Source organism: Cetorhinus maximus, chromosome 5 (genome assembly GCF_964194155.1).
Source record: "Cetorhinus maximus chromosome 5, sCetMax3.hap1.1, whole genome shotgun sequence".
Lineage (NCBI taxonomy): Eukaryota > Metazoa > Chordata > Chondrichthyes > Lamniformes > Cetorhinidae > Cetorhinus > Cetorhinus maximus.
In genome coordinates this window covers 19,507,569-19,528,510 of record NC_135883.1, presented here as the reverse complement: position 1 = coordinate 19,528,510, position 20,942 = coordinate 19,507,569, and the positions used below count along the sequence as shown (strand labels likewise).

Sequence of the window (20,942 nt, the reverse complement as noted above, 5' to 3'; positions counted from 1 at the left end):
TCTGCAAGTTTATTATTGCTGATGCAACATATTATTGCAGTCAATTGTGTCATTAACAACCTGAAATACCCACTTAAATCAAATATGAACAATGCGGGCAATCTCCTGATTTTTAAACCCATCACGCCTGATAATACATCGGTGAGGCCAGGGAACGCTCCCGATTTGGGAGCCTATTTTTCGGCATCTCGTTGCTGTTTGGTAGCTTTTCCTGTCTGTAGAGTAATTCGAAGTGGGTTTTGATTTGAGAATATACCTCATTGACTGAATGTGAAGTAATCAAGTATCAATAACTTAATATGATTTTTTTCTGGCTTAAGGTCATTTTTCAGATTAAGCAAAACTGTTGGAAACTATATGATTTACATTCAAAATATTTTTTCCGTTTTTAATAAAATAACTGTTTAAGATTGGCCAAACCTGCCTATTCTAACTTTAGTGATAACCTATAACATTATATTTCATCCTGATTCCATTCCTGCTTCAGCTGATCTGCTGTTGAAACCCTCATTCATGCCTTTGTTGTGTCCAGATTTGACTATTCCAACATACACCTGGACAGCCTCCCACATTCTACCCTCCATAAACTTGAGACCATCTCTGCTGCCCAGGTCTAATTTGCATAAAATCTGGCTCACTCATTACTCTGTGCTCGCTGGCTGCTATGCTGCTCCCAGTTAAGCAGTGTCTCAATTTTAAAATTCTTATCCTTGTTTTCAAATCCCCCCATGGCCTCACCCCTCCCTATCTCTGTAATCTGCTTCAGCTCCATAACTGCATGATATCTACATTCCTCTAATTCTGAGACTTTTAGCATCTCTGATTTTAATTGCTCCACTATTGGCAGCCATACCATCAGCTGCCTGGACCCTAAGCTCTGTATATTTCCTCCTTAAATCTCTTTGCCTCTCTACCTCATTTTCATTCTTTAAGACATTCCTTAATACCTACATGTTTGACCAATGTTTTGGTCATCTGCCCTAATGTCCCTTATGTGGCTCAGTGTCAAATTTTATAATGCCCCTATGAAGTGCCTTGGGGCATTTTGTTGCATTAAAGGTGCTATATAAATACAAGTTAATTTAATCTCCCTTACTCCCATTCCTCTGTCTGACAAATTGAAATCCTTACCAAAAATTCCTTGTAACTGTGGTTTCCTTTTCAGTGCTGTGAATTGCTGGATTGTTTGGGCATCCCATGGGTTTGTGCAGCTGGTGAGGCCGAAGCTATGTGTGCCTACCTAAATGAAAATGGATATGTCGATGGCTGTATCACCAATGATGGTGATGTTTTCTTGTATGGAGCTCAAATTGTGTACAGAAACTTCACCATGAGCACAAAGGTACCTTAAAGTGTGATGACATTGGCAATATCATCAGTACCTATTTCTTAAATTACAATCTATTGCACATTAAATGTAATTGCAAGCATTTCCTGTGATGTATTTTTTATCACTGTTATATTTTGTTGATTAGCTCAAAATAAAAAGGCAACAATTCAGAACTGAATGGGGAGAGAAATTGAAAATCAAATGTGAAGAAAAAAACTTAAACTACCGATGTGGAACTGCCAAAGATCTATAAAATGATCAATTATGAATGGCTAACAAAGCGAACATACCACTAAAATAATGCAATGAGTTTTCTGCTTGTATTTGGAAAACCTCTTGGTGCACAGTACAATCTTTTTTCATCACCTTTCATTTTCCTTCATTCACCATATCTGTACATTACTGTTCTCCTGGTAGGAAACATTTGTCTCCCTCCCTTGCACACAATAGTGCTAAGGTTTGCTGTCTAAGGCATATTTCTAGCTGTTAATGTGCTTTACTTTGAAAATTAAATAATATTTTACTTAAAATAAAATGCCTTTCAGCCAAAACTTGACCTATTTTCCCCTTGAACTGTGAATCCCTCAGCTGTACATGTGAAAATTGCAGTTCTGTTCCTGACCTCATTACAAACCCTTTGCTGAAATCTAGTGAAGGGAGTGTCTTAAAAATAGGGTCCACATTGGGCTAGATAGTAATATTATATTTACTTAGAACACTGCGCTATATCCTCTCTTTTCCATGTCCAGCATCACATTAGACAAATTATGGGCGCAGGAGATGGGCCGGACATGCATCCGCCCTCACAGCTTCCTCTCCCTCCCAGAACCATGAAAGGGTCCCCCTTGTCCTCACTTATCACCCCGCCAGCCTCCACATTCAAAGGATCATCCTCCGCCATTTCCGCCAACTCCAGCATGATGCCACCACCAAACACATCTTCCCTTCACACCCCCACTGTCGGCATTCTGTAGGGACCGTTCCCTCCGGGATACCCTGGTCCACCCCTCCATCACCCCCTACACCTCAACCCCCTCCCACGGCATCTTCCCATGCAGAAGGTGTAACACCTGCCCCTTTACTTACCCCCTCCCCACCGTCCAAGGGCCCAAACACTCCTTTCAAGTGAAGCAGCACTTCACTTGTACTTCCCTCAATTTAGTCTACTGCATTCGCTGCTCCCAATGTGGTCTCCTCTACATTGGAGAGACCAAACGTAGACTGGGTGACCGCTTTGCGGAACACCTTCGGTCTGTCCGCAAGGATGACCCAGACCTCCCTGTCGCTTGCCATTTCAACACATCACCCTGCTCTCATGCCCACATGTCTGTCCTTAACCTGCTGCAATGTTCCAGTGAAGCTCAACGCAAAGTGGAGGAACAGCACCTCATCTTCCGATTAGGCACTTTATAGCCTTCCGGACTTAACATTGAGTTCAACAACTTCAGATCATGAACTCTCTCCTCCATCCCCACCCCCTTTATTCTAATAATTTTTTTTAAAATTTAAATTTTTTTAAACATATTTTTCTTTTCCCACCTATTTCTATTATTTTTTAAATTTATTTCCATCCATTGTTTTATCTCCACCTTTTAGCCCATTTCGATCCCTTCCCCACCCACACTAGGGCCATCTGTCACTTGCTCGTCCTGCTTTCTACCCCTGATGTCACCATTAGCACATTCCTTAGCTGATATCACCACCGTCAACACCCCTTTGTCCTTTTGTCTATGACATCTTTGGCAATCTCTTCTTTGCCTCCACCTATCACTGGCCCTCTATCCAGCTCGACCTGTCCCACCCCCCTCAAACAGCTTATATTTCACCTCATTTCTATTTTTCTTTAGTTCGGATGAAGAGTCATACGGATTCAAAACGTTAACTGTATTCCTCTCCACAGATGCTGTCAAACCTGCTGAGTTTTTCCAGCTATTTTTGTTTTTGTTTCAGATTTCCAGCATCCACAGTATTTTGCTTTTATTAAAAGACCAGACCTTTCTTTCCACAACTCTCGTCTCTGCTCCTCAAGGAAGAATATTAATTACTTTATATTCTCGATTTTCTTCAATAGGACCCTCATGTGGACTGCTATAAAATGTCAGCAATTAAATCCAAATTAGGCCTTGACCGAGACACATTGATTGGTTTTGCAATTTTGCTTGGCTGTGATTACTTGCCAAAGGTAAGGGTCAATTTGAAGTTTAGTATAGTAACAGTGAAATGTGTTATGTTGCACTTAAATGTTTTAACATTGATGATTCTACAAAATCAGTGAAATTAAATTAAATTTAAAAGAAAAACACAATTTGGATTACATGTAGTGTCATTAATGGATTTGTTTGACAAATGAGAAGCATGGAAGTAGAGGGCAGATGTATATGTGGGGAGGATTTAGAGATAAAATTGGTAGTCTGCATTGGTGTTGGAGTCACTGTCAATAAATGACTTGGGTGACTTAGGGATACTGTTTATATTTAAGCATAATGAAAGAAAACAAGAAATTTAGGCAACTTTTATTTTTGGAGTTGTAAAACTGATTACCAGTAGAATGTGGGACAAAGGCAATGGAGGATTTTAAAATAGAATTAAATTAATTCCTTGCTGGTGAAGCGTGACTTTAGTGTACATTCAGTTGTATTATGAAAACCTTCACTGATGTTGATAAGGATCCTAATATTATTTCCAGTGATGGTATACACTGCAAAATGCTTTAAAAGTTTGATAAAGCTGTAGATTTAAAATTGTTACCCAGTATCCAAGTGATAAGGCTGTTGCACACTCCTAGCCTATTGGCTATTTATATATCTCTCTAGATTTACTATTACTATTATACCTTCTTGACCGTCATTGGATTACGATTTTTCTCTTGAGTATTTTAAAGTTTTTTTTAAAGAAAATGTAAGTGGTCTTAAGTTTTTTACATATATATGTTAGTTTTGTTTTTCTGGTCCTAGGGAGTTCCAGGGGTTGGGAAGGAACAGGCTTTGAGGTTGGTTGAGACAATGAATGGACAGAGCCTTCTTCAGAGGTAAAATAACCCCTAGACTGCCAGCAGGTTCAAGGAATCCCTTGTCTCCCTGACCAACCTTTCTTTTAGCTTACAAACTGTTGTGCTGAAATAACATTAACATTACAGTAATAAGGCTACTCAAACATCAATAATGTCTTCACTACTCTGATAACCCAAAACTATGAAAGTAAATGGCTAAGCTATAATTATATATAAAATGATGCTTTACCTATGTTCATCATGTTATCCCTTTCTTTCTCCTCTCTCGTCCATATTGCCCAGTTATTCTACTTAAGTGAATCTCTAATGTACTTATTTTCTTGCAGTTTTAGCTTTAAAATCTTCTTCTGTCTCCATGTTCCCATTACCCATTTTAAACAGGTGGAGAGTGGGCTCTCTTTTATTTAAAAGCCTTTCAGTTTAAAAAAAAACTTTACAGTCTGTTTTACAGACAGATTTTGAAGTCTGATATGGGCAAGTTATTAAAGATTTTGTACCTGCTGATATTAATTGGCAACAAGTCTAAAGAAAAGTCAAAATATGAAGGAAAGTGACTGTTATTAATCTTTCTAGGTTTAAACTCTGGAAGCTAGAATTTGAGGATGTTGCTACTCGTGATACAGCTGTTGAAAAAAAAGCACACTGCTCAGTGTGCCGACACCCAGGTAGCCTGCTCTAGATTTCATATGCTCTTCAAAACCATTACGTAGGATTCCTGGGAAATCGCATTTAAAGGCTAGCAAAATTCATTTATTTATTTCAGTGAAGCCCAGAAATTTTTCAGGCTCCATATGTTTACTAGCATGAAAACAAACCTTTTAAGGGCTGTGATTCTAATAATTTGCTTAAATGGGGAATTTATCATTAAGTTGAAAGATGCCAATGCTGGAAAATGGAACAGTTACCCATACTTTGCAACCAATATTGGCTTCAAGCTGTCCGAAACCTGGTACAGTACAGTTTAGCTGTAATGTAAAGCTCTGGCCAGGGTTTTTCCTGCCCCGTCGCGGGTGGGACCCGCCTCAGGAGAGGCAGCGCCCCAGCCAGAAGCCCATTGACTTGCGGCGGGACCGGAAGATCGCAGCGGCGGGTAGGCGTGGAAAATCCTGCCCTCTTTCTGTGACTGTGTCTTAAAAAGATGGGGGGAGCCCACCCACGTTCCAGATGTCTGCCACACAGCAATTTAACGTTAACTGCTTTAAGGTGAGGCTTCCACCCCTTTATCGGGAGGAAGTCTGCCTTAAAGAGCTGCAGGCCAACTGGATGGCTGATAGCCCTGTAGTCCCCAAGCAGTGGTCTGGCAGTTCCTTCGCACCAAGGAGCCCAGGTCTGGAGTCATGGTTGTGGTGAGGGGGTTGGGGCCTGGGTTCATAAAAGCTGGGGGAGGGCTAAGAGGGCAGGGGGTGCCTTGATGGGCCAGGGAAGCAGCAAAGGAGGTTCCGTCTCCTTTACCCAACACTAGCCCGCATAGCTAAAGCTGCCAGGCTGTCAGCATGGTGTGGCTTTCCCCCTGCCATGCATTAAATACCGGCATGGGGCCCTTGTGACCATTAATTGGCCACTTAAGGGCCTCAGTAGGCCCAAGAGCGGGCATGCAGTCCGATACCTCCCCTGCCCTGTATGAAATTTCAGACAGGCTGGGGGCGGGCAAGTGGACGGCGTATAGGCCACCTGCTGGATTTTACACACTGAAGCGGCCGTGGGAGTGTAAAATCCAGCCCTTTATTTATGTTTTCATGGACTGAAACTATTTAGTTTCAGCTCTGTACTTTGAGCAAAAATAATCGCACCTTTATCATAGAAGAATGTTCCAAAATGTATTATTGAGGCATAACCAGAGAAAAATGGACACTGAGGTGAAGAAAGAGACTAGAAGGGTTGACCAGTGAAAGAGGTACATGAGAGAGTACAATAAGAAGGGTCTTAAAAGGAAGAGAGGGAGGTAAAGGAACTGAGGAATGGAGAGAATTCCGGATTGTGGACCTAAATTGCTGGCGGCTGAAGCAACTGCACAACTAAAATGTGTAAACCAGAGCTTGATCATGCTGTGCATTTCTCAGTTTTATTGCAAAAAATGAATTACATATTTTACTATTGTGTTTCATGTAGGATTAGCCAGGGAGCATGCAAACAAGGGCTGTCGATTGTGTGCCAGTGATCGGTGCTGTTTACTGCAAGGAAATGACTATCTATGCCCTTGTGATTGGCATCAGGCAGAGCAGAAGAGGAAAGCCAGTTTGGTGGAGAGCAACATCAAAAAGTAAGTACCTTTATTCTGTACCAAGATACTGCAGCTGTGAGATATCTCTGGAAATTGTTGCAGGTGACACTCATACAAGTATAGCAGTCCCCATACATGTTAAAATAGATATTACACAACACCACATTGTTCAGTGAGTTGCCTGTCTGACAGTTATCTGATTGTCTATCCATGCACCTGTTTTTCACCCTGACCTCATGAAGCTAGTTAATCAAATTGCTCAATATTTTTCAAATATCCTTAGAGCCACTTGTGTTGTGCAGGACATTTCATGTCCTAACAAGCATCAGTATTTTTTTTTTAAATATTCTCCAAGTTAAAAAATCATTCTCCAAGCAACTCTTAGATCTCATGGTACTAAATATAACCTGGTCAAAAATAAAGAATAACAGTTATGTAAATATGCATTTCCATATGGTATAGCATGTGCCTCCATGTTGTATGCAAACATAATTGTTAATGTACCTTTTCTAACGAATGCCAAGAAAAATATAATTTGCATCTGTCCTCCTTCACTCAATATTTCTGTAGCAGTATTGAGTGTTGCCAAAATATTCTCCTTAAATATACAAACTTATCTCAAAATACTGTGCTTCCAGAGTTTTCTATGAGTAAATGAACAATGTTGTTCTTGAGTTTTCAGTAGAAACATAAATAAAAGGCAATTGGTGTAACCATTCAGCCGCTATTACAAAAAAAGACTTCTTTTCCCACCTGTGCATTTTCTCCTCAGCTGTGTCCGTCATAGGCTCTTTCTGTACTTGGCAAGCGATTGATTTGCTTTAAAGTAACCTCAGAAAACATGAAGTTGTTTTTGATGCCTTGCACAGAAAAAAGTCCGAAAACTTTAATGCATCTAATAGTGGCTTATTTGAGAGTTGCCATCTACATTACTTGCCAGAGGGGTGGTGTTTGCAAACAGTGAACCCTAGCATTCTCTGTGAATGACCAATCTTGATGATGTGCATGAACATTTCCGGAAGGGTACGCTAATTTAGTGGTTAATAACTTAGCAATCCAGAGATCATAATTCAAATCTCACCATCGCAAATTTGCCATTTCTAAAGCTTCCCCTTAAATCAAGGCAATTGGTGTAACCATTCAGCCGCCATTACAAAAAAAGATGACTTTTCCCACGTGTGCATTTTCTCCTCAGCTGTGTCAGTCATAGGTTCTTACTCTACTAAGCAAGTGATTGATTTGCTTTAGTTACCTCAGAAAACATGAAGTTGTTTTTGATGCCTTGTACAGAAAATAGTCATAACTTTAATGCTTCTAATAATGGCTTATTTGAGAGTTGAGAGCCTATGACTGATACTTTTCCTTTCAGTGTCACCTTGCCTTGGCAGTGGTGTCACCCTCAAATCAAAAGGCCGTGCTTTTAAGCTAAAGCATGTACTTGAGCATACAATCTAAGTGGATATTTAAGTGCAGTGCTCGGAGAGTGTTGTATTGGTGAGGGTGCCATCTTTTTGATGATTGATTTATTTAAGCCTGCTCAGGTGTGTGTGAAAGGTTACATGGCACAATTTGAAGAAATAGGGAGTTCTCCTGGTTATATATCCTCCCTTAACCTATTTCAAAAGCAGATTACCTGGTCAGTCATTTGCTGACTGGGACCATACTGTTCATAAATTGGCTGCCACACTTGTTTACATCACATTGCAGAAATAATTCATTGATTCTAATGTGCTTCCTGAGGTTGTGAAATCTGTACAAATGTGAGTTTTCTTGTATAAATTTGAATTCTTTTTTCTTTCAGGAAAGCAAAAGCTTGTGAGCATTTTCCATTCGAAGAGGTAAATGTGAAAATATTTTTGAAATGTTAACTCTTTACGAGACAGACCCGTAGAAAACATTAATTTGCTACTGAAGAAGCTTTAAGCTAACCTGGTCGGGGAAAACAAACTAGGAAGTCACATTAGAAAAGAGAAATAAGGTGCACAAAGGATTGGGAGAGACAGATAGCACTAGAGCAAGAAATAGTAAAGCATTCATTTGGGGTCATAGTAAGAGGAAATGCAATAAGGTCTAAATTAGGTTTACAGTGCATGTATGCAAACACACTCAGGATAGTAAGTAATGTTGGCAGGCTGCAGGTGCAGATAGACACCAGGGAATATAATGTTGTCATGGTAACGGAGATGTGGCTCAGAAAAGGGTAGAACTGAGTGCTAAATATTCTTGGATTTAGGTTGCTCAGGAAAGTTAGGGAAGGAAAGAGAGGAGGAGGTGGCAGTATTGACTAAGATGATATTACTATGCTGGAGAGAGGGGGTGTCCTAGCGGGGTTAAGGACAGAATTTATTTGGTTAGAGCTAAGAAACAACAGAGGTACCATTACACTACCGGGTGTATTGTATAGCCCGCCAACTAGTGGGAAAGATATGGAGGAGCAAATTTTCAAGGAAATTATAGAGATGCAGAAATTATAAAATATAATGGGGAACTTGAATTATCTGATTATAGTCTGGGTTAATGATAGTGTAAAGGGCAGTAGTTGGGGGGGTGCTGGGTGGTTGGGGGGGAGAGTTTCCTAAGCATGTTCAAGAAAATTTTCTAGATCAGTATATTTTCAGCCTGACATGGAAGGAGGAATTGCTGAATCTAGTTCTTGGAGATGAAGTGGGTCAAATGACAGTAGGGAACAGTGATCATATTATGATACAGTTTAAATTAGTTATAGAAAAGGACAAGGAGCAATCTAGAGTAAGAATAATTAATTGAAGGAAAGACCAGTTCCAGTGGGGTGAGAACAGATCTGGCCCAGGTAAGTTAGAATCAAAGAGTGGCAAGAAAAATTGTAATTGAAAAATGGGCTGCCTTTAATGAGGAAATGGTTCAGGTACAGTCAAGGTACATTCCCACGAGGAGAAAAGTTAGGACAAATAAAACTAAATGAGCTCCGTGGAAGATTAAAGAGATTGAGAGTAAGATGAAACAAAAAGGGTGCATATAACAAATGTCATTGATAATACAAGTGAGAACCATGATGAGAAAGTTCAGAGTGGAAGTTGTAAAAATAAATCAGAAAGGGAAGGATAGAGTATGAGAAGAGACTGGCAGCTAACAAAAGGGAATCCAAAAGTCTTCTCTAGGCACATAAATAGTAAAAGAAGGGGTGGGCTGATTAGGACACATAAAGGCAGAGGGCATGGCTGAGGCACTAAATGAGTACTTTGCACCTGTCTTTATCAAGGAAGAAGTTGCTCTCCAAGAAAAGAGAGGTATAAAAAATTGATAAAGATGTGTTACAAACGTTGGCTGCACTTAAAGTTGATATTCACCAGGACCAGATGGGATGCATCCGAGCATCATAAGGAAAATAAGGGTGGAAACCGCAGAGGCACTAGCAATAATCTTCCAATGCCCCGAAGGCACAGGAGTGGTGCCAAAGGACTGGAGAATTGCAAATGTTACGCCTTTGTTAATAAAGGGTGTAGGAATAAATCCAGCAACACAGGGCAACCAGTTTAACCTTGGTAATGATGAAGCTTTTAGAAATGATAATCTAGGACCCAAAATTAAGTCCCTTGGACAAATATGGATTGATTAAGGAAAACCAGCATGGGTTTATTAAAGGCAATTTGATTGAGTTTTTTGATGAGGTAACAGAAAGGGCTGCTGAGGGTAATACGGTTAATGTGTTGTGCATAGACTTCCAAAAGGCATTTGTTAAATTGTCATGTAACAGGCTTGTCAGCAAAGTTGAAGCCCATAGAATTAAAGGAATAGTGGCAGCAGAGATACAAAATTGGCTGAGTGACAGGAAGCAGAGACTAGTGGTGAACAGTTGTTTTTCTGACTGGAGGAAGGTATAGAGTGTGGTTCCCCATGGGTTGGTACTAGGACCATTGCTTTTCTTGACCTTTATTTGTGACCAAGATTTGGGTGTGCCTGGCACAATTCCAATATTTGCTGATGAAGGACATGAAACTTCATCCCGCCAGTGGATGAAGCTTCATTAATAATCTGCAGCCTGCTGGGGCTCCTGGCCTGCCTGCCAGCCTTAAGGTTGGCCAGGCAGGGTGTTTTAATGAGGTTAATTAGCCTATCAATGGCCTTAATTGGCCATTGACAGTTTGGCGGGCGGACAGCTGATTTCGCTGTCCACCGGCCTTCGTGAATATTTAAAGGGACCGGGATGTCGTCGGGGGTTCCTCCCAACATCATCCCGCGTCATTTTCCCCTCAGCGAGCAGGCCACGCCCCCAAATCGCCAAGGGGAAAATCTTGGCCATGGTGTTCTCCAAGGCTGGGAGGAGATTTGATAGAGATGTTTAAAATCAGGTTGAGAACCAGAGGACACTGATTTTAAAGTGATTGGCAAAGAGCCAAAGGCAACATGAAGGAAAACATTTTTACACAGTAAGTGGTTAAATTCTGGAATTTACTGTCTAAGGGTGTGGTGGAGGCAGATTTAAACGTGGTTTTCAAAAGGTTATTGGTTAATTATCAGAAGAGAAAATATTTGCAGGATTACGGGGATAAGGTAGGGAAATAGGACTAGATGATTTGCTCTTTCAGGGAGCTGACACAGACACAAAGGATCAAATGGCCTCCTCCTGTGCTAACCCTTCTATGATTTATATAAATATTATTTTCTGTGCTTCAGGTGATCAGAGAATTTCTTATCAGTAAAGACCAGCTAGTTCAAAATGTTCAATGGAAGCGACCAAAATTGCTTTTACTTCAGGTATGGAATAACATTTTGCAAAATGGTTTACCCATTATAATGCATTTAATTGAAAAATCTGGTTGAAAATCTTCACGCTCAGCTGGTAAGTGAACCAAGCAAGCAGCACTGAGCTATACAGACCAGGTAGGTCTTAAGTTTGATCCCTAGTTTTTTATTAAGTTATCTGATTTTATCTGGGAACTGGTATTACACAACAGGAGAAAAATACTTTCTCAGACTAGCAAGGAAAAAAGATCAACCAGGTTTCCCTCTCCTGATCAGCATCTACCAGGCACCAGGCAGTTACAATAGCAAATACACTTTCTTTCTCCTAACACAAAGGAGCACTTCCGCAAACATACCCTTGTTTCTCATGAACTGAGATGACTTTATGTGGCAAATGTTGTACATTGAAGCGTACTTGGGTAGATAGTAGCCTTTTTATGCCACTGATCAGCTTGCTGAAAATTGTGTAAGACATCTTGTGTTCTCTGACTGACGAGCAAAAACATTCTGAGATCGTATAACTCAGACTATAAGCCACAAATCCGATTGATCAAGAAGTAAAATTCAAGATAAGCAAGAGAAAACACAGAAAATGTCACTATATTACAGTGAATGTACATTTTATTTCCCTATACTTTTTAAAACCCAAACAATAACAAAGAGAAATCAGAAAGCATGTCAGCATAGCAGATAAAATGGGGTGCATAGGCATTGGTTTGGCTAATATAATTCCCTGGTATAAAGTGTACACTTGTAGGACAAAGCAACTTTCATGCAGAGAAAGTTTGTATTTCCTACCCAGATGATCTGGTAATCCCTCGACCAAGATATCTCATCATGCTACATTAACAGAAGCTTTTGCTTCATGCATCTAGAATTTTGCCCTGGATAAAATGGAGTGGCCTAGACACTACACATGTGAGAAAGTGCTGATGTTACTCTCACACCACGATATGATGGAAAGAAAATTGGGAAAAAGAGACACGTGTCATTTACAACCAATAAGGTACTAATCACTAAAGTGCTTAATTAACTGTTATTTGTATTTCATTTGTTGGTTTAATAATCTTGAACAATTTACTGTTGCTATTTTGTTTACAATTCTGGACATAACTGAAGGCAGCTTATCTGCTTTGCATAATATTTGATGCCCTTTGCACAGTGTCCTGACAGAGTATACAAATACTTGATTACAAGAAATGGTTGGGCAACCATGCACTTGCACAGTTTTGATTTGTTGGTGGGGGAGGGGGGGTCCCACTGCAAATGTCTTCTCATCCTTGCACAAAGGCCAGATAAATAGGAGATAATGGAGTGCATAAGGTATTTACAATGGCCTGTCTGTAAAAGTACTTCTCATTATAATGCTTTACATCTGGATGTGTTATAATATAGTTTTGCTGCACTACAATCTGTTAGAGGTATTCTGTGGAGTTCCAGACTTTTTTTCTTTTTCTTTTTAAGCATTGTCAAAACAAGAATTCGGAATAGGGTTCCATGTTTTGAAATCCTATGGGGAAAGCCAGGTAATTTGTTTTCAAATTTTAAGTTTTGAAAGAGATGATGTGGAATAGTAAAACCTGGCTTTGCGGTCATAATTTCAGTTTGTATCAACGATGACCACATGCCATGTAAGAGAATTACAAAAAATCCCACAATGGCCATAAGCATAACTAATATACAATATTGCCTGTAAATCTAGCCTATGAGTCTGCACAATGTCTTACTGATGAAATCCTTCATCACAGACCCAGTTGTATGCTCCAATCTAGAGGGCCAGCCAATTTAGGTGCATCCTTTCAGATAGGTCCAGAAAGCAATTTCTGAGATATTCCAAACTTTTCTAAAGTAAGATTTTCCTCTGAAACATGAATAAATGTCAGATGCATTTCTTGCAAGGTTACTCTAAAGCTCAAAGTCAGAAATTTGCAGGCGGAATGTTTCTGCCAAGGAAGCAAGTAGGCAAACCTCTCGAGCTAAAAATACATCAGGTGCAGAAGTCTCAGCAAATCCATTGGCTACAATTGTCTTTGTGATGCTGAATTTCCTCATGATACCTTGCAGCCCCATCTACTGGCAAGATGGCCCCTAAATTGTTTTCCTGCAACAGATGGTGAGAGTGCATCAAAGAGGCCAGACAATTGTGAATAATTGAACAAAGCTACAGCCCAGGACTGCTTTCATGCCAAACAGCAGAAGCAGCATGTGATAGACAGAGCTAAGCGATCCCACAACCAACTGATCAGATCTAAGCTCTACAGACCTGTTACATCCTGTCGTGAATGATGTTGGATAATTAAACAACTAACTGGAGGAGGAGGCGACTCCATAAATATCCCTTTCCTCAATGATGGGGGAGCTAGCACATCAGTGCAAAAGACAAGGCTGAATCGTTTGCAGCTACCTTCAGCCAGAAGTGCCGACTGGATGATCCATCACAGCCTCCTCCTGAGATCCCCAGCATCACAGATGCCAGTCTTCAGACAATTCGATTCATTCCACATAATATCAAGAAATGGCTGAAGACACTGGATACTGCAAAGGCTGTGGGCCCTGACAACATTCTGGCCACAGTACTGATGCCTTGTGCTCCAGAACTAGCCGCACCCCTAACCAAGCGCTTTCCAGTACAACTGCAACAAAGGCATCTACCCGGCAATATGGAAAATTGCTTAGGTATGTCCTGTTCACGAAAAGCAGAACAAATCCAATCCAACTAGTTACCGCCCCATCAGTCTACTCTCGATCATCAGCAAGTGATGGAAAGTGTCATCGACAATGCTATCAAATAGCACTTCAGCAATAATCTGCTCACTGATGATCAGTTTGGGTTCTGCCAGGGCCACTCAGCTCCTGACCTCATTACAGTCTTGATCCAAACATGGACAAAAGAGCTGAAGTCGTGAGGTGAGAGTGATTGCCTTTGACAACAAGGCAGCTTTGACTGAGTGTGGCATCAAGGTGCCCTATCAAAACTAAAGCCTATGGGAATCAGGGAAAATTCCCTATTGGTTGGAGTCATACTTGGCACAAAAGAAGATAGTTGTGGTTGGAGTCAATCATCTCAGTTCCAGGACAACACTGCAGGGGTTCCTCAGGCTAGTGTCCTAGGCACAATCATCTTCAGCTGTTTCATCAATGACCTTCCCTCCTTTAGAAGGTCAGAAGTGGGCATATTCGTGGATGGTTGCATAATGTTCAGCACCATTCACGACTCCTCATTTACTGAAGTCAGTGTCCACATGCAGCAAGACCTGGACAATTTTCAGGCTTGGGCTCATAAGCAGCAAGTAACATTCATGCCACACAAGTGCTAGGCAATCACTATCTCCAACAAAGGAGAACCTAACCATCGCCCCTTGACGTTCAATGGCATTACCATCGCTGAATCTCCCACTATCAACATTGTGGGGGTTACCATTGACCAGAAACTAAACTGGACCAGCAACATAAACACTGTGGCTGCAAGAGCAGGTCAGAGGAAATTCTGCAGCGAGTAATTCACCTCCTGCCTGACTCTCCAAATCCTGTCCACCATCTACAAGGCACAGGTCAGGAGAGTGAAGTAATACTCTCCACTTGCCTAGATGAGTGCAGCTCCAGCAACACTCAAGGAGTTCAGCACCATCCAGGACAAAGCAGCCTGCTTGATTGCACCATATCCCATAATAAGCATTGTCTTATTTTTGCCTTCAGTCCATTGTATCTGAGCAATTGTTTAGCGGTTAGTTTATATTTACAAAAGACTGTATGAATTGAGTAACTAATAATATCCTAGCAGAAGATGTTTTAATAAATATTTTCCTTCATTAACTAGAACATTACATTTACTCAAATGATCAATCTGAAGATTCTCAGAACACTGTCACGACCATAGAAGATCAAGTTTCCTTTCAGGCAGCATACCCAGACATGACTGCTCTATTTCACAGGCAGAAAGCTGAAGAGAAGGAGAAGAAGCAAAAAAGTAAGTTGCAATATTAAAAGGAGGCATCATCCAGTCTGTTGCCCTAGGAATGCATGTTTTTAATGAAAGGTTTACATTCCAAAAAATACATGATGTTTTGACAGATTGAACATAAACACGTCTACTGAGCTTTTGGCAAAAATGAACACGTTTTCATGAATGCTGGAAATATTACTATATTCAAGAATTTTGTTTGTAGTAAATCTATTTATGTGTTTTTGAATATTGAGTCACTCCATTTGTCTCTCTTTTGTAACCTAATTAGCCAGTTAGATTAAGCCAGTGTTGAAGACCTGGGAAACTATATATTTGTTTATATCCTATAGTAGGACTGTTTAGCTTTGCATGCAATTGATCATGGCTCAAACAGTACAGATTAAATTAATTAGAACTTTGCTTTCTAAACTTGATCATGTATTCTTCATTCTCTTGAAGTACATCTGAAGGTAAGTAAATTCAAATGCAGTGTCACCGACTTGGTTTTGAAAAGCAGTTTTGATATTGAACTTAGCCCTAGACCCAAGGTTTTGTTCGGTTCATGGCTAATTTCTGTTGGACAGATTTATAAATCACGTGAGGTAAAGTGAAACATAAGCCAGCATAGCACTTAAATATTATGTGGAGAAGCTGGGATTTGCTAAGAGGAGATTTAATAGAGGCATCTATTAAGTAAATAAGGAGGAACTTTCTAGTGCCAGAAGGGTTGTTAACCTAAGAACACAACTTATTGGAATAAAAACAGAAAATGATGGAAACACTCAGCAAGCCTGGCTGAGGAGAAACCTGTGGAGAGAGAAACAGAGTTAATGTTTCCGATAAGGCCCTTGACCTGAAATGTTGACTTTGTTTCTCTCTCCAAGCATGCTGCCAAACTCGCTGAGTATTTCCAGAATTTCCTGTTTTAATTTCAGATTTCCAGCATCTGCAATATTTTACTTTTATTTCAGAGAACACAATTTAAGGTAACTGGCAAAAGAGCTGCTGTTGAAAGTGTGGAGGAAGCAGGTTCAATAGTAATTTTCAGAATTATTTTGGATAAACTCTTGAAGGATATGGGAAAAGTGGGGGGAGGTGAATGAGATGAACTGGACATTTCTTTAAAAGAGCTGTCACACAAAGAATGGGCTGATTTGCCTCTTGCTGTGTTATATAATTCCATATAAACACAGGAGAAGCATGATGGCAATGGGCACAAGTTTATTTAATAGCTCAGCAAATTAAAATGAACTATAACAGGTTCCAGTTGGGAGAGCTATGGGCAGAAAGGGAAAACCTGTGTGAGATGAAGGGAGGTCCAGTTGAGGGTGCTTTCCCTGATCTGTATCGCTCCCCCGTCTCAAGTTGCTTTCTGACTTGAATATACTCAATGACTGTGCATCCATAGCTCTCTGGGGTAGAGAATTCCAAAGGTTCACAATGCTTTGAGTGGAGGAGAAAAATTCCACATCTCAGTCCTAAGTACCTGACCCTTATTCTAATATTATGACCCCTGGTTCTAGACTCCCCATGCAAAGGAAATATCCTCCCAGCATCTACCCTGTGAAGCTCCTTGAGAATTTTATATGTTTGAATGACATACTCTCTCATTCTCCTAAAAGCTAGGAAATATAGGCCAAGTCTACTCAGTCTACCCAATCTCTCATAGGCCAGGTATCAGGATGCAGCTGCTTCAAAATAGCATTGATGGATCAGCAGAGAGGGCCCCTGCAGCTGTTTGCCTTTCAAATTACTATGGGTGTATAGCACAGGGAACCCAAGAAATATGAAGGACTGAAGCATTTCAATGTCTTTTTGAATTAACCTTACTCTGCATTTAAGCATTCCTGAGATAGTTGGGTAATGATGTTAATTGTCCATTGTAAGTTTATGTTTGCCTAACAAAGCCATTTGCTAAAGTGGATCTTGAGTGGATGCATTACCATAGGCTTCACTGTTGGTGTGGTGCAAAATAAACAACTGACGAGGGTTTACACTCTTAGTATCTATGAAAACCCTTTCTTGAAAATACACTCATAGCTAGTGAGGACCAGCTGTAATGCCCTCCACAGTGTGATAGCCCACTGACACTCGCTTTTGATGTCCACACATGAAGAATGGGCTCCCAGCATCCATGAAGCCATGCCCAGTGTGATTTGCTGCCTTGAGAGAGGGAAAGGAGAAAAAGGACTAAAAATATTTGTGCATTAATTCTTCACAATAAAGGATTTGTTGTACTGATGTATTACCACCAGGTATCCTAGCTATGCTTATTTACAAGGAGCATTGGAGATCAAAGGCATCTCATTCTTTAAGATACGTTATACCTTCAATCCCCAAAACTTTGACTATTCCCCCTCTCCTAATTAGTTAACACCCAGATACCTTTCCATCCAATTGGGCTACTGTTTTTGACCAACACTCAATATAACCACAGTTTTCAAACTAAATGCTAAATGTCCAATGTAGTATCAGTAAAAAGGAAATGGAAGGGCAGCTAAATATGTTTTAATTTAGTGATGTTTGCCAAAATATTATTTGAAATGGAAACTAACTTAGCCCTTTAACTTAGATAATTGATGAGTTATTTTGTTTTATTTCAGGTAAAAGCAAGAGAAAAGGCAGAATAGCTCCATTGCCTGATGAAATCACGCAACTACTGGTTGAAATGAATTTACAACCTTCCCATGAAGGTGAAGTTGCAGCAGGAAGTGAACCTGTTCAAAGAAGTACAAGTCAGGAGGCAAATCCCTCCAACTCCTCGCTTTGGAACCTTTCCATTGGCCTTTCAACTGAAGACTCTCGGGTGTCCAAAGAATTCTGGGGAAAATCTCCAAATGAAATTGCACAACCTGCAGTTAAACTCAGTGCAGAAATAGGAAAATCTGACTGTGAGTCTTTATCTCTTACAGAATCAGAAAATAGATTTAATGCCTGTTCACTATCCCCCTCAGTGTCTATGTTAGTTGAAGAGTTGCATTTGAGTAGCATTGACTGGAGTCAATCATTTAGTACACCACTGTCGGAGTGCACTGCAATAGCTCGAGCTGAAACGCCTGAAGAGGCTCACATGGTCATTAATAAGAAGTGCTGTGTTCCCATGGACTCTACCAGTAAACTGACAGAAGATGATGCGTTGAAGGAAAATACTGCAGTGTCTAGGCAAGATCCTGTTCGAAAAAATATGAGGGAATTAGTTCATGAGGATGCATCTATGCTGGATGATTTCTATCATCTACCTTTAAAAGACCGAATTCTATTAAAGAACTCATGTCAGTTTTTATCTCTGCGTCAATCAGATACTAATTCCAGTGGAACCAGCTCCCTGCCATGTTCCTCTGGTCATAAAAATGATGCGTCATCTCCTAAAGCTGATGTTGAGTGCCTTATTCAAGGAAAACTTGCAAATAATATAACTTTTTGGAATAAAGAGGGATCCACTGGTTGTGACTTCTCAGACACTCAATGTCTTCAGCAAGAGCAAAGGGACGTTTGCACTTCTGACCCAACTGCAACTCACCATACCAGACCATTAGCTGTGTTAGCTAAACGGAATTTAATGGATTCAATGGAGGAGGTTTTTGGAACTCATGGTCCAGCTATGTATTCATATCAAGCTTCAAAGATGGATAGCATCTCATTTAAACTGAAGAAAAACAAACCAGCCAAACCACACAGAGTGAAACTGGTGAATGGAAATGCTTCAACAGTTCAAAAAAAAAGTGTTTGTCACAAAATGTCATCATCCAGCGAAGACAGTGATACTGAGAATTCAAGAATGATACAAAAGCTTGGCGTGAAACCCAGAACTACAGAGAACACTGTGATGCGATCCTGCATTGCAAATCACAGCCAAGTATGGGCTCAGCAGACCCAATCCAGACCTGCCATTGGTAGAGCAGGTCACACCAAGGTAGATACTGGATGCACTCAACTCAAAGTAGTCAGCAATGCTGGCGTTGGCAAAACTGAACAAACTCAATTAATACATCAGCACAGCAAAGCTCATAGCAAAATTGTCACATCCCAGAAAAATACCTCTGATGCTAAAACAGAGGGCAGAAGCACTGCTGTCCTGCCAAGACCTGATCTGAGTAGTGTGCCAATCCTTAAGCAGCTCAGCAATAATGACGATTCCATCATAGTAATAAGTGACAGCCCCCTTCCATTGTCAGAATGGCTGAAGTTTTGACTCCAAAGTATTTGAATTATTACTGAAATGCATGCACCCAAGAACAGGTTCTGTAGTGGCAGAGCTTTCCCCCCGTTGGGGGGGATGTTGAAGAGTGGGTGCACAGAAGCACGCCTCCGATCGGCGCCCCCGATTGGGGGTGCGCTGCCATTTTACGTGGGCAGGCCAATGAAGGCCCGCCCAGCATGACGTCCGCACGGAAGCACTATGCGCTCCCTGTGCGGGCAGGTGGCGGGGGGGATTCCCTCGGCAGAGAGTGCGCTCTTTCGCGCATGCGCACGAAAGAGTGCACTCATCTCCCTGAGGCAAAGTGCTGCCTCAGAGAGATCGGCTCTACAGTAAAAAAAAATATTAAAAATAGAGAAAAAAAAATTCCCTGACATGTCCCCTCATGTGAAACGTCCATAACTTCTAAAAACACTTTGATTAAATTTTTAAAAACCCACATGAAATCTCACCCCACCCATGAATGAGGTTTCATGTTTTTTCTAATGCCCGCCAGGGCTCCTGGCCTGCCCGCCAACCTTAAGGTTGGACGGACAGGTCCATTAATTACTTGCTGCCCTTAATGTCCCCATTAGCACATCCTTTAGATAATATCACCACCGTCAACACCCCTTTGTCCTTTTGTCTATGATGTCTTTGGCAGTCTCTTCTTGGCCTCCACCGATCACTGGCCCCCTATCAAGGTATCCCTGTCCCAACCCCCTCTACGAGCTTATATTTCATCTCATTTCTATATGTCTTGGTTCTGATGAAGAGTCATACGGACTTGAAACGTCAACTGTATCCCTCTCCGCAGATGCTGTCAGACCTGCTGAGTTTTTCCAGGTATTTTTGTTTTTGTCCATTAATTACTTATTTGACTTTGTCAATGGTCTCAATTGGCCATTGATAGGTCGGCGGGCGCACAGCTGATTTTGCTGAGCCCCCGCCTACCTGAAAATTTAAATGGGGCGCGGTGACGGGAGTTCCGCCCGACGTCACCCGGCGTCACTTTACGCGTCGGTGAGGGGGCCTCACTCGAAGACGGGAAAATCCTGGCCTAGAAGTTTGTAGTTTCTTTTAAATTAGGTGTGCTATGTTTTGGTTAGTTTGAAAGTCTAGTCTATAAACGTATATAATATATATTTTTATCCCCCAATGTTTTCCAATAAAATGGATAACTGAACACTGTAAACTGCCAGTTATTTAAAATGTTCCCTAACGTAAATTTTTTAAATGATTGCAAGGTTAAAATCACTTATGGCATTCCTTGTCCTATTCCAGGAAAATGTTATGTGTGTCATTTATGGAACTGAAACTTAGGGCTGGATTTTAGGGGCATGTTTTTGGCAGGGTGGGGGGGGCACATGAAATAGGGTGGATGCCAACCTCACCATCTTCTCACCCACCCCCAAGTTCACCCCATAGTGGGGCGTGGGCGGGCACCAAAATCAGCAGTCTGCCTGTCATTTAAATAAATAATCAAGGGTCAGTTCAGCTTGTTAACAAGCCAATGGATCCCCCATAATATGTTCCCCA

The 20,942-nt window shown here is 40.9% G+C and overlaps 1 protein-coding gene across 1 annotated transcript in view; it reads left to right on the top strand.

Moving 5' to 3' along the window:
* The window catches only part of gen1 (GEN1 Holliday junction 5' flap endonuclease), a 29,098-nt gene extending 9,340 nt beyond the window's left edge, over positions 1–19,758 (top strand). Inside the window, exons 4-14 of the mRNA XM_078541579.1 lie at positions 1,166–1,342; positions 3,402–3,512; positions 4,285–4,358; positions 4,914–5,005; positions 6,450–6,600; positions 8,363–8,399; positions 11,215–11,295; positions 12,159–12,289; positions 12,748–12,809; positions 15,101–15,250; positions 17,830–19,758. Coding sequence (XP_078397705.1) covers positions 1,166–1,342; positions 3,402–3,512; positions 4,285–4,358; positions 4,914–5,005; positions 6,450–6,600; positions 8,363–8,399; positions 11,215–11,295; positions 12,159–12,289; positions 12,748–12,809; positions 15,101–15,250; positions 17,830–19,418 — 2,655 coding nt within the window. The 3' untranslated portion in view covers positions 19,419–19,758. The remainder of the gene's footprint in view (positions 1–1,165; positions 1,343–3,401; positions 3,513–4,284; positions 4,359–4,913; positions 5,006–6,449; positions 6,601–8,362; positions 8,400–11,214; positions 11,296–12,158; positions 12,290–12,747; positions 12,810–15,100; positions 15,251–17,829) is intronic.
* Positions 19,759–20,942: the final 1,184 nt, after the last annotated feature.